This window comes from Strix aluco, chromosome 7 (assembly GCF_031877795.1).
Source record: "Strix aluco isolate bStrAlu1 chromosome 7, bStrAlu1.hap1, whole genome shotgun sequence".
Classification (NCBI taxonomy): Eukaryota; Metazoa; Chordata; class Aves; order Strigiformes; family Strigidae; genus Strix; species Strix aluco.
Window position 1 is genome coordinate 33,629,580 of NC_133937.1, and position 17,953 is coordinate 33,647,532.

The 17,953-nt window shown below is 39.3% G+C and overlaps 1 protein-coding gene across 1 annotated transcript in view; it reads right to left on the bottom strand.

The window, feature by feature from the left end:
* Nucleotides 1–11,388: 11,388 nt before the first annotated feature.
* The window catches only part of HSPA12A (heat shock protein family A (Hsp70) member 12A), a 62,419-nt gene continuing 55,854 nt past the window's right edge, over nucleotides 11,389–17,953 (bottom strand). Inside the window, exon 12 of the mRNA XM_074831359.1 lies at nucleotides 11,389–16,575. Coding sequence (XP_074687460.1) covers nucleotides 15,941–16,575 — 635 coding nt within the window. The 3' untranslated portion in view covers nucleotides 11,389–15,940. The remainder of the gene's footprint in view (nucleotides 16,576–17,953) is intronic.

Genomic DNA, 17,953 nt, shown 5'->3' on the forward strand with positions numbered 1-17,953 from the left:
TCTGTGAACACCTCTCTACAGACAGAATTTTTAGAGCAGCTTTAGGAGTGAATGAGGCAAAGCCTATTGAAAAATTCCCCTGATTTCAGCCTGTTTCAAAATGATTTCAGACAAGAGAAGGAAAGGGGACAGGTAACAGAAGCTGAATAGTGGCTCCTGGGCAGTACCAAGTGAAAGCAGACCTGCTTGTCAGTAGGAGAACAGGATTAAGAAAGCTGATGTTCTTAACCAAACTGATGGCTATGCCCAGAATTATAATGAGATAAAGATGAAACAGAGATAGGAGGGTGAGTGTTTACAAAATGAGGACAGAAGTTTAATTTTAATTACCTGTGAGAGATGGAACAGTGAACATGATGGAGAACTGATTTTGGTGTGTTAATGCTGAACTAAGCTTGTACCATATGATCTGGACTGAACTAATTTGAGAAAGCTGCATAGCTATTTTCAAATGTTAGTGAAGTTTCACTAAAATGCTTATAATCAGAACAATCACCAAAGTGTCCTGAAATCCCATATGCTGGCCCTCAGCCTTGAACAAAACTGCCAAATGATGTGGTCAAAACAGGTAATGCAATGAGGTGGTTGCTCCTTTCCCTGCTTTTTGATAAACACATTCAGCTGAAGGGTGGGTAGTTCACAAATTCATTTCTGTCCCTACGTAATCCAGTCTCAGCTCCCTCAGCCTGCTGCTGGAGAAGTGGGCTGCTTCTCCTCTGCCGACAGAGGAACACCATCCTCACTGAAAAAACCCACAGAACTGCTGGGGCCTGGAGACCTACCAACCCTTGGGACCTTTTCAAACCAGCAGTTTCTTTTGAGGTTCCCTAGACTGGGGCACTCTGTTCTTTCTGCTTCTCTGTGCGACCTTTCCTCCCCCAGAATGTCTTGTCCTGAAGGACATCAATGCACTAGCAAGGCTTTCGATTCCCCATGCAGTGGTGGAGGTTGAAATGAATTTATTCTGTGTTAGAGCACTACTCTTCTAATAAAGAAGAAAAAGCTGTTTAATCAATTCAGTGCATTCTGCCAGCTCTCACCACAGGGTGACGGGAGGGAGAAGATGCTGTACAGAGTGGATAAAGAACTATCAGCACTGAAGATTTGCAACCTGTGGGCATTCTCAGAGCTGGAATAAGTTCCTTATGTGAAAACCAAACTGTTCCTTGGTTTAAACCAGCTGAAGAGAATATCCCCCAGCAATTTCAGTTTTAGTCAGAGATGTGCAGGCTTGCTTTTATGTTTAAAAACCTTCTAAATTGCACTTGTGCTTCTTGCCCAGATTAAAAGGTACTACCCAATTGTGCTGTCCCAGGAGAACAGCATGAACCAAATTTTAATCTGGAGAATCATTGTTTTCCGAGTCCCTGAAACCTTGCCCTAGGGAGGATAATAGAGAATAAATATGTGAATTAGTAAAGGAGACACCCCTTGTTGTGCTGTCATAGATGTGTGTGGTATTAAAATGCTAAACCAGTTTCTTGTCCAACTTCTCTCAAGAGGGAAAACCAGATGGTTTTCGCCCTGAAGATATTACTTGTGTCTTCCCCTCATTATGTTGCTCCTCTCCCTGTGCAGCTCCTCATGGCAGCAGGAAGCACACAGTGAAGTTTTCTTTGTGTGTTTTCTTCCCAGCCTATACTGTCCATGAGGGGTATAAGTTAACATCTATTTTGGCTCTAGTTTTTCCCATCTATGGTCAGCTTTACAGTGGTAGAATAAGAGAGTAAGGCTTAATAAGTTCAAGGATGTGAATAAGTCCAGTTTTGGGTTGCTCCTGCAAAGCCTTTCTCAGCTCTCTGCAGCTGCACAGCCACAGCTGTGCAGGAGGCAGAGGATCCAGCCACAGGACTCTACACACTTTCACACTTCATTCATGTTATCCAGTCCAAGGAGGAGTGCACAGCCCCTCTCCAGGGAGATAAACACTTACGGGTTTACCCAGAGCACACGTAGCCATAGACATGGGAGCTGGCATCTGATGTTGGGTTTCCATGTCCCCCGCATCCATTTGACATTGCCTGCTTCCTTCTGCCTTGACAATTTGTCTCTTCTAGAATTTGGCTTCCTGATCTCAGTACCTCCTGCCAAGGAAACCTCAACAGGGTTATTAACTTCCTAACACTGCAGAAGAGTTTCTCCTTTGTCTTTTGTTCCTTTACCTTAGTATAAGCAGATTCTTGCCTACACAATTGTTTTGACAGTCATGATATTCTCTGCATTATCCTTTGCCATAGCCACTTCAGCAGCCCATGTAATTTTAACAAACACCTAACAGAATCAAGACATTACAGTTGACAATAGGATAATAAAAAATCTCCTTTTAATAATGAACTGGAGCTGCCGTCATCTTGTTTTAGCAGAGTAAAATCTCTCCCCCCCCCTCCCGAACACTTTACAAAGCTATTACATAAAATGCAATGTTAAATGAACAACAAATTACTTTCCCTTTAGCTAGCTTTTAATGCTAATGGTGCTATTTATTCCTGACCTTTTGAAATATTAGATTTTTTAAATGACAACATAAAAAGAATTCTTGTTTGAAAACGCAAGTGACTTTAAACCACATGTTATTACTTGTAAGTATAGCATGCACATGCATCATTCATTTCAGTGTCCCATTTATGGCTAATTGGTATATATTTCAGTTGACATATATTGTTCTGCTGCAAACGTGTCAAATTCCTTAACGATGTCGGTGACAAAAGCATAGTGCTTGAGATATATAAATTACGCTCTTTACCATATAATCATTCTTATCTATTGGGAATGCTATTTGTGACAAATCATGTTCAAAAATACACACTAAATTGATTATTTTTTTAAACTTTAATATCACACCATTCACTGCAAGTCTTTGATTGAATCTTTAAATGTAGAAATGTTTTGATTTTTATCTGCATCATTTTGTAGCTTTTGAAAAGCTCACTTTATTTATTAAAGGAAGACTAGCACAGCGCAGATCTTAAAATGTATCTTTTGTTATCAGCATAAGAAAACAAATGGGCTATAATTGTGGATATGGAATGAGTAATTTTGTGAAAAATGCTTTGTGCTGTAGTTTAGGTTTTATAATTCCTGCCAGAAATTACTATTATTTTGTTGGTGGGCAGCATTGCAATCAGAATTTTAAATATGGGAGCAACTTGGGCCACGTACTTTCATTACATTTTAGATTGCCATGTGCAGTGTATTTCTCTCCTATATTACAAATCATCCGAGAACAATAAAAAAAAAATTGAAGATTTCATGTGACTCTAATTATTACTGAGATATAGCAGTGCTCATTGTTGTCTTTAGACAATGCTGTCTATAGTCATTACTTTGCTCCATAAATCAGTAGGATAATGAGGTTCTATCTTTCAAGAAATATTTGAGCGTATCTTAATTTGGCATTGATGAATTTTCCTTCCAGAACCTCTTGAGGGTTTTTTTAATCTAGTTTGTCATATTAGAGCTTTCATCACCTAGCCACAGCTGACAGTGTTATGTACGCATATTTATTTCCATACCTTTCTGGCATGTGTCTTGAGAGGTTGCAAATAGGAATTTTATAATGTTATGCCTGAAGGCTATTTTGTTCTTAATTTGAGTGTAAATCACAAGCTATTTTGCCACACCCTCATACTTCAGAAATATGTACTCCGTATGGTTGTATTTAGCTGTGAAAAACAAGGCTAAATTTCTTAACATTTTGTTACTTATAAAAATTGGAAACAGTTTCTTTGACAAAAGAGATATTTACTTGAAAAAAATACCATCTTTTGCCAAATAAATTATATAATAAGTTCAGATACCCATTTTTTCCCTCTGCAAACCCTCTTAAATTTGAAGACAATGGAAGGGTAAAATTTATCAGCATTCTTAATCAGTCAAAACAGAAGTCTTCAGCAGTGAGCAGAGGAAGAAAGGAGGAGGTCGATGTGATGCTCCCACAGCCCTAAATGAAAAAATACTAATAGCGGCCTACATGCCACTTACTTCTAAATTATGCCTGTATACAAACAGAAACAAGAAGCAAAGTACTCTTTAAATTAGTCTAAATGTTGTATTCACTTACACAATAACAATTGGGTGGCTACTACACTTGCTAACATACTGAAGACATGTATTATGTGACAACCAAAGACAAAAGTTGCATTCAAGTCCCTCTTCGTGCTATGGCCCATGTAATTATTGTTGCAGCACATATCCTATGAAAAATCTTACTTTTATTTGCATTAAGTGGATAATTGCTTCACATCAAACCAATTAGGAAGGTGAAGGGGAAAAAAAGGGGATCTAAACCTCCAAAGCAATGCACTTTTTTGCATAATAATTCACATTATTCTAATTTTTGCAAATAATTTTAGGTAAACATAAGTCTCATTGGTCTCATTAAAAATAACAGCAATGAACAATACTGGTGGCTTGGGTGCCTCAGTTTGGGGTGTGCAGTTTCAGAGTTTGGATTCCCCTGGAAGTGCTGATTATTCCCTTTGGAAAGTGAGGTCTCCCATGAGAGTGGTACCATTTCTTGATCAGAAAAGGTTCTTCATGGAGGAGGAACATAACACCTTAATGACATGGGATACAAAACACACAATGAGCATGTGTATGTCTTGTGTGAGGTGATGGAAGAGCAGAAGTCATCCCCTCCTCTGAACATGGAGCCCTGTGTTTGCTGACCGCAGCCTGAGTCAGGCTACAGAAACTTCCAAAGGAGCTGCTTAAAAATAAACCCAAACTCTTGTTTTAGACTGACAACCTTTTCCTTACTGTCCTTAACTCCTTACCCAATCACCAACGATATCTCATTTGATGAGAGAATAAAAATCAACAGGAGAGGAGTGTGAAAAGAGGTTCTCAACCACCTTCACCCCTCAGTGTCAGTCCCTCAGGAGAGGCTGTGGCCTGACCTCACATCTCTCTCCAACCTCTCTCATCTCCCCTTTGCTTGTTTGGAAAGCAGTGCTATCTGACCATTTTATACCCCTGCAGAGGCACAGTAAATTCAGCGGGGAGTCAGAGAGGAGGATGTGTTTGCTCCCTCTGCACCCTCACTCTGCAGTCATCTATCTCCAAACAGCATCTCCCACAGAACGCGGGGAGGGACAGTTTGGGAAAGGAGGTTTCTCCATTAAAGAGACACTGTAGATTCTCAAGCCTTTCTTTAATTCAAAAAGGAGTCAAAACATCTTCGCTGGGTCATGAAAATCAGCCTCACAGTTCTGAATTACTGAAGCTGAATTACAAACCCTCTCCCGGCGGCTACCACAGAAGGGACATTGAAGGGCAGATCATAGCAGGGATGAACCGTTTCTTGCTGGGTCTGAAGGGACGGTGACACCGCAGTAGAAAGGGGCATATTTTTGTTGCAAAGGATGCTGGTAGGGGATTAAAAACTTCTTTTTAACCAAGGAAAATGTTAAAAGTTAAGAGAAAAGTGACTGCACTAAAGAATAATTCTCCTTTTGACCCACAGAGAAAGAGGTGCTTAATGAAAATATATGATCACGGACAGTGTGAAGATAACTGTCTGATCAGATAATGGAATTGTTTTCAGTGATAAGAATGAATCCATTACTAATGCAAATAACGATAATAATTATAATTTGCAATACAGTAAAAATCACCTAGTCTACCTCCTCCTCTGACAGGAGACTGTATAATAAATTATAGGCTGAGAAAAAAAAAATTCAAAGGGATAAAGGTTAAAAGATTAAAAAAAAATCTGAAACTTAAATGCTTAACAGGGAAGTCAAGACCTGAAAGCAGAAATTGGTGCTATTAAATCAAGCAATTGTGAAGAATGAGATATTATTGAATTGATTAACAAACCAGAAACCAAACGTTTCCACGTATCACTACCTCTTGTCACAGATTTCAATAATTTTGAGAGAACAAAAAATTAAGAGTTGGCGTATAACAAGAAAATTAATTATTTAAATGTAAGTGAATATGCTAATAGTACTCTGGGAAGATGAATATAACTTAACACACAAAAAGCTTCCACAAGGGTTCAATAAATTTGAGGAGTTTCACCAGTTGTTTTCTCTTTGCTTTGGTATCTGAAACATGGCCAGCTGTTCTGTCACTCCCAACCAGGACTGCATTTGCAGACCATGCATATCTACAGGGCAGATCTTTTGGGGTTTTCTGGGCACATCAGGATGTTCATACCGATTCCATAATCATCTTTGTTCATGTGAGGGCTATTGGGTATCGAGACAATGTGAAAAATGCTTCATTTCACCTTTGTGGAGGAGGAGAATAGAGCAGATGAAACAAATCTTGTATTACACAGTTTGCACTACAATGAGCTGTTTTATTGTTTACAGCAATTCTGCTTTCTCCATTGGTTAAGCAAAGAGGAAATAGTACTACATGAGGCTTACCATACATCATTGGCATCGTACCAGTCATATATATTTAGGTGATGGAGCATTGGGAATCTACCATGAGAACATGTGATTCTTCCACACCCATCAATACAGAGAAAAATAGCAATTAAGCAAACAAGTCTAAAGCACTGTCTTCCAACACTCTTCATTTAGATCCCTGTTTTCCAAAGCACAGTATGTCCCATAACAGCCACATGAGAAAAGCTGGGAATTTTACTGACAGGGGCTGTGTAAGGAAGACTTAAAGACCAGAGGTGTTGACACCTAGTCAAAAGTAGGGGTGACTACCAGATTAAATTAGTTTTTAACCTCAGAGTGGAGCCTGGTTTTCTGCAGTTGGAGTATTTTATTGAATTTTAAATTCACAGTTAAAAGCTCAGTGTGTCCTGCCTAACCTTCCCCAGCAACTTGTTCAGGCAGTTGGAGATTTCTCACCCTCTTTGAAGTTTTTCACTGCAGCAATTTTCATGTAGCTGAAAAGCTCAACACACTTCAGGTCAGTAAAGCACAAGTAGTTTATCAGAACTTCCATGCTACAGGAGTTTAAGGAAAATGCTTTAACAATGCAAATTCTAAAAGCAAAATGAGTGCAAAACTCACAGTATGTTTCATAACCATGATCAGAGGTTACCTCATTTATCAAAATGTATCAAGATTTATCAAAACCACACCCAGCTAATATAATATTAAACTACTGTAACAGCTCCTAATTTTAAAGATGCACCCTTCAGATTGTACACAAGGCCTTTCTTTATTCAGTGTTTGCAAAAGTTAAAAACACAACGTGCCTCAACTACTCACGTCACATTTCATTGTTGCTGGTGCTTCTCCAGGGCTTTCTGTTTCACAGTGGGATGTGCACAAGTCCTCCAGGTGTGTGCACACAGAACGACCTTGGCATTGGTTTCCAAATGTCCTTCCAGCAACAAGATGGTTATCTGCAGGAAACCAGCATCCACTGTCTAGTCCTCAAAGCCACCAACAGAGCCTTAAAAAAGATCGCAGTTCTATAAAACGTGATTGAAAGACCTGGAGTTTAAATAGAGAATTAGATTCAGGGCAAGCATGAAACTACTACTCTTCAGATACATATACTCCTCAGATACAAAAGCTGTCAGAGCAGGAATGGGATGAAATGTTCCCATGTTCTCTAGGGGTAGGACAGCCACAGAGAGTCAGAGCTGACATTATGTAAAACTTCAGAAAGCTGAGGACAGTGAAACACAAATAAACTGCCCAGGCAGGCAGCACCACTGCAGAATCAGAAGGTTTAAAACCGAATGAATGTTGGGAGTAGCTTAGGCAGAACTAATACTGTTTTGAAGCAGGAAGGTGAGATATAGTTGATGTCAGAGGTCCTTTCCAGCTACATGCATCTCCTGCGATGCTCTGGATCTGGAAATACTGGATGGGTGTGCACAGAGAGAGAAGAAAAAGGGAAAAAATCTAAAGCCCCAATTAATACTATATACTACCTGACTCTGAAGGAGAGAAATGATAAATGCTTCTGTGGGATGTGATCAGTGTATTTTGGCAACATCCCCTCAGTCCTGTAGCATCTTTGATAAAGTGCGTGGCACTTTTTGATACTCAATCTCATGTGTCTCACCCCTAAGACAAAACAAAATAACCACAAAATTAATTTAAATGTGTTTTGAAACACCCTCAGTCGTGTTACCTGATTCTTCAAATGCCTTACACAATTATCAGACTTATATGCTGACCCTGTTGCCCTGAGCTAACAAAATATCTATTCTCCTGCCCACCTGTGTACTACTTGATAAGGACTTTTTCATGGACAAGGCTGCTAGCTGTGTGCTCCCAACACCCTGCAGATACTACTGCCATCTGGGACCTCTGCTTACACAAGGAACATAGGAGAAAATTATCTAAAGGAGGATGCTGTAATGTTCGTGGAAAAACACACTTAAATACAGGAACCCCTGCAGATGTCATGCAGGACCAGCATGTTTTCAGCTGGATTCAGCTCTGCTCACAGCTAACTTACTTCTACTCCACTCATTTCAAGGAGTCGATAGTCATCTAGATAAAGCGTGTGTGTGTCGGTGGGGCGGGGGGAGTGGGCTGAGAAAATAGATCCATTGTGATTGTCACTAGATGAAAAGTAAAAGGTCTGTGAACAATGCATTATACTGCAGTGCTTTATCTGCAGCCTTGCTACGTGTTAGCAAATATGCAGTGATGGCACATCTACGATATGCAGTGTACTTGTGTGGGGAAAGCATCGGGTCAGCGCTGAGCTTGCTTTGTACTACAGAGGAAGAGGATATGTTCAGTCTGGTGTCTGCTCTTATCAGCTGATGGCAGACGGAAGTTCCTACTAGAGGTGCAGAGTTTATTCCTCAGAGGGAAGGAAATACTCCTTGTTGTCCTTAGGAGAGAGTCACCTTTCTAACTCCTCAGATTACTGTGGTTTAGCAAACTCTGGCATTCACAGCTGTCAGTCTCACCGCTCCTTTCTACTTTGAAATCTTCCCTGATTTTCAGTTACTGCTGGAGCACACCAATGTCTCAGTCCTCCCACATTCAAATCCTGGTTACATACCTCTTAGCTGATTCCTTTGGTTTCCTTACACTCAACCCAGTACCATCCTCCTTTTGGCTCTGTTGCAGCACACAGTATTCCCAGAGTAAGCTTTTACTGTATTTTTCATTTCTCCATGTTCCTGTGAGCTCACCTGTGGACACTGATAGAAGGATCATAGTGGTTGCAATCTACCAAGTTCTTAAAACAATTTTTTGCCATCACATAGTAACGAACACTATGTCCTAGTTTGATGGCTTCTAATCTGGGCACAAAGCCAGTGGGATATAGCATCTAGTAAACTTTTCCCTGTTATGACAGTTGCTGAAAAATGAGAAAATAGATACTACAAAATTATAGCCAGCACCTACGTAACTGTATGTGAAACGATGATACAGAATTTCTTGGTTTGCAGAAAGATGTTTGCAGTTAACTAACTTCATATACTGCACTTAGTCCTTTTGTATCAGTGAGGTATATGCTCAGCTGCTTTTGATATACCCCTTAGTGATGCTGAGATCATCTCACTACTTTTTTTTTTTATCCATGAGCATGTCCACATGTTAAGTCACAGGTATGAAAACAGAATTGTCATGAACTCATACATCACAAATACACCATGAACATCTTCACCTCCCCAGAGGCTACCCAGCACTCCAGACATTTGCTGTGATGCATTTTCAGGATGGCATAATGTCTTACATTTTTACTGCAAGAAATTGATCTTTGCATCCGTAGAACTGCACAGGTTGTAATGCAAACTTCTTCCTTTGTTTGAATACCCACTTTCAGATCTCTAATTTGAAGGAAAAAAGCACAAAATTCTGTACTACCAATACCTTGTTGTCATCTTACAGTAGTCCCACCATAAAAATGTTTCTGTGTGTTAGAACAAAGCAAGGGATGAATGAGAACTTATAAAACAGGATTTATTCCTAAAAAAGTAAGTACAAGCTTTCCAACATTAGTACCTAATGAGATTGGCAAATAACAGGCCTGAATCCCAGTTACACAAAGCATCTGCAGTTGTCACCAATTTATCCAAGCTGCATCTCTTGAAAACCAGGCAGCTCTTGCACTGAGTAAGGGGACTCTGAATCCATTGTCCTTAAGACAGATGGCTGGGTGGTGTTTAATATAGCTGCTTAGGAAATTGAAAGGAGAGAATCTCTTTGGGGGAGCTGAATACTGATGACATGGAGGTTGTTTATTATGTCTATTACTATGAAAACATCATCCGCAAACTTCGGTAAGGTTTTACGTGATCTTGGTAGAACAAACACTTTATACATGCTCCTTCCTATCAAGACAGGGATGTAACTTCAAATATAAACACACTCATATGAGAAAACCTTAAGGTTTATAAAAGTCCAGTGAAAGGACCAAATTCCGAATGCACATACGTGAAACTCCCCTGGAAACCAGAGCAATACGCTAGAACACTGAAAGCAAAATTTGGTTCTTAATGTGTCCCTGAAGACTGTAATTATATTTCCCATTGTACTAGTAACATTAATTGAATGTTTAGCTGAAATCAAGTTCATTACAAGTTAAATACAGTACCTAGCCTATTAGGATGGTGTTTATAATTATAGTCATAAAGCACTTGTAAAACATCTTCATTGCAGCAAATAGGTGGAAGTTGGGGTGTAGTGGCTGCTATGCATCTCGGCTCATTCTCTACATCTTTGCACCTGAGCAGCACTGTAGAGTAACGTCACACACACACCACTCAATCATCTCCACAGCTAGTGCCAACACTGCTGAAGAGGGACATGACCCACAACAGTTAGCAGAAATATATAATATTGCACAAACTGTTGTACAAGGGGTTTTTTTCAGTGCAGCCAGACCTTACTAAACATTCCTAGATCTAGAAACACACAATAAAGATGTACACTCTCATGCAAATATACCTGGTTATAATTTTATTAAGAAATCAATCTTTGACAAGGCCTAAGAGACTACAGTCCTCTTTGATATATCAATTTTTATATTTGATTTCCTGACTCTCTCAGAGCATCATGACAGAAAATATCTAATCTGCTTTTGGTACTGTCCAAAGTCTTTCTGTCTTAACTCCAACTGACACCCTACTCAGAGCTACACCAACTTTGGTGGAAGTTGAGTAATCACTAGCAGTGGACTTCTAGGGGCACGCCATATGTGCCCAAGGTAGAAAGTACACGAGTGAACTAAGAATGCAGCAGCCTCTTGTCAAAGGGTTGTGTGTGCTGCACAGGGGCCTGCAAGCCCTTGGCAAAGACTCTCGGTGTCCACACATCTAAAAGGTTGAAGAAATCTCATAAGCAATACATACAGTTGGTGTCACTTCTGCTCAGTTACACATATGAAGGAGCATCCAAATGTAAGTATAACCACTTGGCCTCTCTCACTTTCATAATAAATTAGGTTTCTTTTTATAGCCATTTTCATAAAAAGAGAAACAACAAAAAAAAATTAGTTTTACAGTATTTTATTTGACATGATTGAAGACACACGAACACTCAAGATACAATCCAGACAAGTTGTGAACAGCTCCAAACATCAGTGAAATAGGAATTTATCTTGCACAGAGGTGAACAAGACCACAATGGTTGGTTTTATAATATAGTTTAAGACTGTTTCAAGCAGGTGAGTACTGTGACGTTATGCCCAACAACTTTTATACTATTCATCCGCTTAAGCCACTTCATATCATAAATATGCAGCTTATCTTGGCGATTAAATCTCTGCAATATATAATTAGCCTTCTCATAATAATGCATTAAAACTCCTGTATATAAATATTGGTATAGTCATACCAATGTAAACTGTCCTAACCATCACTGCACATTTATCATATTCTAGCACAATTAGTCATTCCATCACAATTCAATGCTAACTTTCAGCCTAGAGTTAAGTAACTTGGACCCACACTTGCAAGTTGCTGCTTAGAGCAAAACTTCTGCCAAGACCTCTGCTTTCCCTAAGGCCTTGACTTTTCAACATTAAATTGCACAATGTCATCTGAAACCCCTACCAAAAAAATGTTCTGCAGGGAATCTCCTGCAAAAGTATCAGAGTTACTATTCTAAAATTATTCATTTCCTAATAAATTTCATATTAATTTTACAGCCTAATATCCTTTATCAAAATGGGCATCCACATGCCACTTACATTGTAAAGTTAACTGGGTTAGAGACTACAGACCACAGTATAGTATTCTACTTACAATTCTAATTCCTTAATTCCTTAGAGACAAGCTAATTTCCCATTCTTAGAATTAAAGAGGGCAACAAGGACAGCTGGGAGTTTGTTCAGTAGTTCAGTGCTCTGCAAAGATAAGCTTGATAGTGCTCTCATCAGACTGAATGAGGAAGTGCAAAAATATGCAAACCACATTTTATGTTACAGTAATTTCAGCAACAAACCCCTGCTTGGATCCAGATGGGATCTTACAAAAGCTGAATAAGAAAGGGCAGAGAATCATTACTGTGCAGGGAACTGTGCTTCAGAAGAGCTGCAGAAACTGTCCTTAGCATTCCCTGCAGACAGGCTGAAAACAGCACAAAAATCATGGGCCACCCGATCTTGCAGTTCACCTCCTCAGCAGAGCAGAGAGGGGGAGGTTGCAGCCATTTATTAGACTAGATTCTGTGTTAACTTAAGGCCACTGGAAATAATCTGTGCAGAATTTGACCAGTTCAGTTTAACATAAGATGTAAAGACACCAAAGCCTACTTTTTTTTTTTAAGAATTTTGTCTTTTGGTAGGTGGTAGTGGTAGACAGAGACTGGGTCTTACCTGCAGCTACAATAAATCAGTGTTGCCTGGCTTTGGAAGGTAGTTTTTGTGTTTGTTTGGGTTTTTTTTAAAGTAGAGAAGTTCCTTAATAAAAGCCCAAAACGTAGTGAAGAAGCTGTATATCCAGATCAAACAATCTAATTTTTAACTTGGTTTTACAGGAGGATTCATCCATTATTATGATGAACTGCTGGAGATGGAATGGTCACCGTCTGAAACAAAGAAATGAAAGTCCCAGCAACATACTAGTGCATCTGTGTAATATGCTTAAGTGGTATGACTTGCATTGCAGGAAGAATGTTGTATTCTCTGACACACCAACATTTCTTTCCTATTATTATAAGATCAGCCTTTTATATTTCATATCTTACCATCTTTAAAAGCCTATAATTACAGAAGCTGATTGAGAAACTATGTTATTTAAAATTAACAGCTGAATGAAATCAACAGAGGCAAAGAGCATTTTTATACAAGAAAATAGCACTGTAGAAAGAAAGAGTCTGTACAATATTTAAATATTGTATATACATAAAATTATATTGTTCATAACTCATCTTAAAGTTTCTCTTGTTTGTAAACCATGGAAAGCAACACACAAAAAAATCCTTTAAAAAGCTTTTAAAGCATTTAGCAGGCAGCAGGAAACTGAATGCTAGCAAGCACACTTTGTAATTATAGAAAGTATCCAGCCAGATACTGTGACTAGCATTCTCCATAGTCTTTTTTTTTTTCTTTTTGCCTTTTTTTTTTTTTTTTTTTTAAAGCTGAATGCAGAACAGATTTCACATTCAACTAGGGAATTCTGCAGAAGACACAGAAAACTCAATGGCAAAATGCAGTTCTGCAGCTCTTTACTGTGGTAAAACTCCAGGCTAAACACAGAAAGCTTAAGTGCAGGATTGGAACACAAATTAGTGAAGTCATTGATAAAGCTTTCATTTCCCAGAAGTGTCAGTAACGGATTTAACTCATGCTCAACTTATTAGAAAGGACGGTTCAGTTTAACAATTAACCTTTCAAGGTTTCAAGAATGTAATGAATTCCAGCAGGTAATCAGGCAGCTCTATATAAATGCTCTGAAAATGTCAGCAGTTTAGGGTGATGCTACAGGTTAGCATCAGTCTGTCAATTTGGAGTGGGATTGGGATTTGAATCTGAAATTCTCAGTTCATGGCAGATACAGACCGTAGGTTTCAGAAGTTATCCACCAAAATTGTGCATTTTGCAAAATAAAAACTGTTCCAGTTGCAGGAGAAATTTCGCAGGTGAATGTGCTTAAGGAAAAATTTCCAGAAAGTTATTATTTGGAAAACAAGATGCTACCATGACCATCATTGTGCTTCACCTGCATCAGAGTTGTCTGCTCATAGCTATGTAAGGAATGTTTTATTTAATGCTATTTGTAGTTTCATTCTCTTGGCTTCTGCCTTCCACTTTACTGGCCATTCAACTCAACCCAGAAATATATTTTACTCAATTTAAATGTTTGCTACTCAAAATATATTACTACACTTTTGATCTGGATGTTTTCTCTCTTTTAAGTTGTTTAAATCTTCGTGGACAACCATCACCTAAATGTACTTCCACATCTTAACACAGGGATTAACAAGAAAAGAAATAAAATCACTTGGAGAAGTGCTTGAATACCAGATGAGTCAGAGGGACCTTGACAGGCTGAAGAAATGTGCAGACAGGAATCTCAAAAAGTTCAATGAAGGGAAGTGCAAAGTCCTGAACCTGGGGAGGAATAACCTCATGCACCAGTATATGTTGGGGGCCAACTGGCAGGGAAGCAGCTTGGCAGAAAAAAACCTTGGGGTCTTGGCAGACACAAAGTTGAGCGTAAGCCAGCAATGTGCCCTTGCAACAAAGAATGCCAATAACCTCCTTGGCTGCATTAGGAAGAGTATTGCCAGCAGGTCAAGGAAAGTGATTATTTCCCTTCATTCAGCCCTGGTGAGACCACATCTGGAGTGCCACATGCAGTTCTGTGCTTCTTGGTACGAGCGACATGAGCATGATGATTAACGGATTGGAATATCTATCATGTGAGGAGAGGCTGAGAGAGCTGAGACTGTTTAGACTCAAGAAGGCTCAGGGGATGCTACAAATGTGTATAAATGCCTGATAGAAAACAGTAAAGAAGATGGGGCCAGACTTCTCAGAGGTACCCAGTGAAGGAACAGGAGCCAATAGGCACAAATTGAAACTCAAGAAATTCCTTTTAAACATAAGAAAAAATTTTCTTTTGCAGTGAGGTTTGTCAAATACTGGAACAGGTTGCCCAGAGTTAAGGCATCTCCATCTTTGGAGATATTTAAAACTGGACAAAGCATCCTGCTCCAGCTGACACTGCTTAGAGCTGAGGTTGGACTAGACAGTCAATGGACATCCCCTCCAACCTCAACTATTCTGTGATTCTATGATTTCAAATGGAGACTAATAAAAATAAGTTTAGAAGACCCAAAAGGGAAATAGCTTTGTTCTCAATAACTTTCCAAAGTATAATGAGGGTAATGCTAGCTATTTAATCCAACAGCTTGTTCTAAGAGCTTTGACAATAAAGGCCTTGTTTTCAAACTGGAGCAATCAATATTAGGCTCCTACAATATATATATATATTTTCTAAATCTAATTTTAAGGATTTCTGAGGATTTTCTTTTCAGTAGGATCTCAGTATTTAAGAAACTCAGTTCCTGTTTCCTTAAGTCATTGATTTTCAGCGCTTAAAATTTTGAAAACACAGGGCAAAATCAAAAGAACACTACAGACTACTAATTTGTTCCCATTGCCAGAGGATGGTGCTGTTTAGACAGATATCCCACACAGATGCATCCCCCTACAGCAACCACGTGGGTGAGTTTTTCTTGGGAGGAGGAGGAAGAAGAACAACAAGGCAAAGAGATTACAATTGTATATCTTTTTAACTAATCTTCAGGACCCAACAATAATCAGTATTTACTTAATAAAGGTAGACCTTTTAAGCATGCTTGAGTAACTTGGGAACTTTTACTACCTCTGGAACTTTTGCTCCCCAAACTTTTTAAGGGTCTTTCAAAATCCAGCCTTTGGTCGTCAAAGGACACAAACATGACATACCCCACCTTACTAGCTGTTCTCATATAGCCTGCTGAAATTCAAGTTGATTACGTGATACATGAAAGTCAAAAAATGGAACAGTGGAAGATCAATCTCACAAACAGGCTGTGGTGGGGAAAATGGGCTGTTAGTAGTTTAAGAAATCAATACCAACTTTGACACTTTTAGAGGTGGCAACATCAATGGCCATGGCTTTGATTTCAGTGTCCCCAAACTGCATAAGTGTTTTGATCTCCCGCCGGTTTGGCACTGAAGCATCAGTTCCCGTGAGATCCAAGCGAAGGGTACCACACTTCTTCACTCCAGATTCGGTGATGAAGCTAACATTATCTTGTTCTGAGCTATAGATATTGATTACTATTACTAACTGAGAAGGTTTGGCAGGTGTGTAACTGCGTGTCACAGTTTCTCCAAGGGCTACAGATTGGTCGGCTGAGATAAATTTGTCAAAGACATCAGTGCACCAGCGTGTGCCATCTTTGATTAGAAGCTTCTCTGACGGATGCTTCCCTTCCACAAACCGATTGAGCACACCCACACCATAGGTGAGAGGTGAACGCCGCACTTTGATGACAGCAGGGTCTAGACCAAAGAGAACAGCTCCCTTGAGGATAGTGAGACCCACATCCTGAGGAATGATGACTCGACATCTCGAACCAAAAGCGCTCTGGACAGCTTGTTGGAGTAAGGGGGATTCAGCGAAGCCACCCACCAGGAACAGAAACTTGACATTGGTCACTTCTGGCTTATCAAACACATCACCTAAACAGAAACAGAGCCCATTCAATGGGGAGAAATACACTGTGACAAGGCAATGCAGGTGAAACTCCTAATGTCTGAGTGCACTGAACATCCCATGCACAAGATCTGAAACTGCCACATCTATGCCCACACTAGTTTCACTTCTGCAGTCTCTTCTATACTCTGTTTCACTGTGAATGGAAACTTACCTCAAAGCATACAATATTTCTGAAGTGGCATTTAAAACAGATTTTTTTTATTTAGCTTATTCCACTAAAGGGAGACATGGATTTCTTGCAAAGATATCCTGCCAGTCACATGGGTAGTAGGGAAACAGACATCTTGCCACTTGAAGTATCAGTGAGATATTCCCAAATCTAACCAATTCACGTGCCCTTTATTGCATTCCAGATAAGTTACTGCATTTTAAATTTACTTATTACTTCTGACCCTAACAACTTAGCCACGATAAGTACCACCTGCAAACTAATACCCTAATACCTCCTTACATTTCTACAGATGTTCCTTCTTAGCTTAAGCCCACATCCCCTACTTTCAAGAAAATCATACAGTTCAGTTGTAGTCTCATCCTTAGTTCAAATATCTGAGGCAGCATAATTATCTGACACAACTATTGTAATTTTAGGTCTCTCCCTCCCTGCTCACATATAAGCTGTTCTGTATTAGTTGTCTTACTAAGTTGTGACCTCTGAAATGCTCACATATAGCGAGCAAAGCTGGATATTCCATTCCAAATACAATTCAATTAGTGCTTTGTAATGTGTAGAACAGCTATACTTTGCTCAGTACATATATTATACTCTACTTGATACAAATCCAATCTTCCACCAGCAAAACTTTAAATAATAGATTTCCCAATAAGCCTATGTCACTTCCCATTACTGGATAAATAAATTCAGTGCTGCTTAAGCCATGCCTGGAAGTACTTTTATCATATGCATTATTTGTGTTTTAGAGATGTCAGTGATCTGGACAGTCATGAATAAATGTGACCTTCCACTGAGGTGGACTAGAGGTCTTAATAGCAGGAATAATCAGAAACTAGTTACATCTCTGGCATTATGTAGTTGTTGCCTGAAACAGGAAACAGAAAAGCAGGATCTGGGTTAGTCAGTGCATTTCAGCCTTCTGAATGCTTGCAGCCCTGGGAGTACAGAATAATTGAAGCTTAGGCAGTAACAGGGCTAAATCACACTCAGTGTATAGTAGTGTATACACTAGGTAGAAATACGTTAAGGTGATATCCCTTACTTTTATTATTTTCCTAATTACTTTGTAGAGAACTACAAGTTTCAGAACTAAACTCCTTGCCCACATTCGGTGTGTACTAGGGAGGTTGTTTGACTTGAATTCCAGTTACTGGTTTGAAACAGGTAAG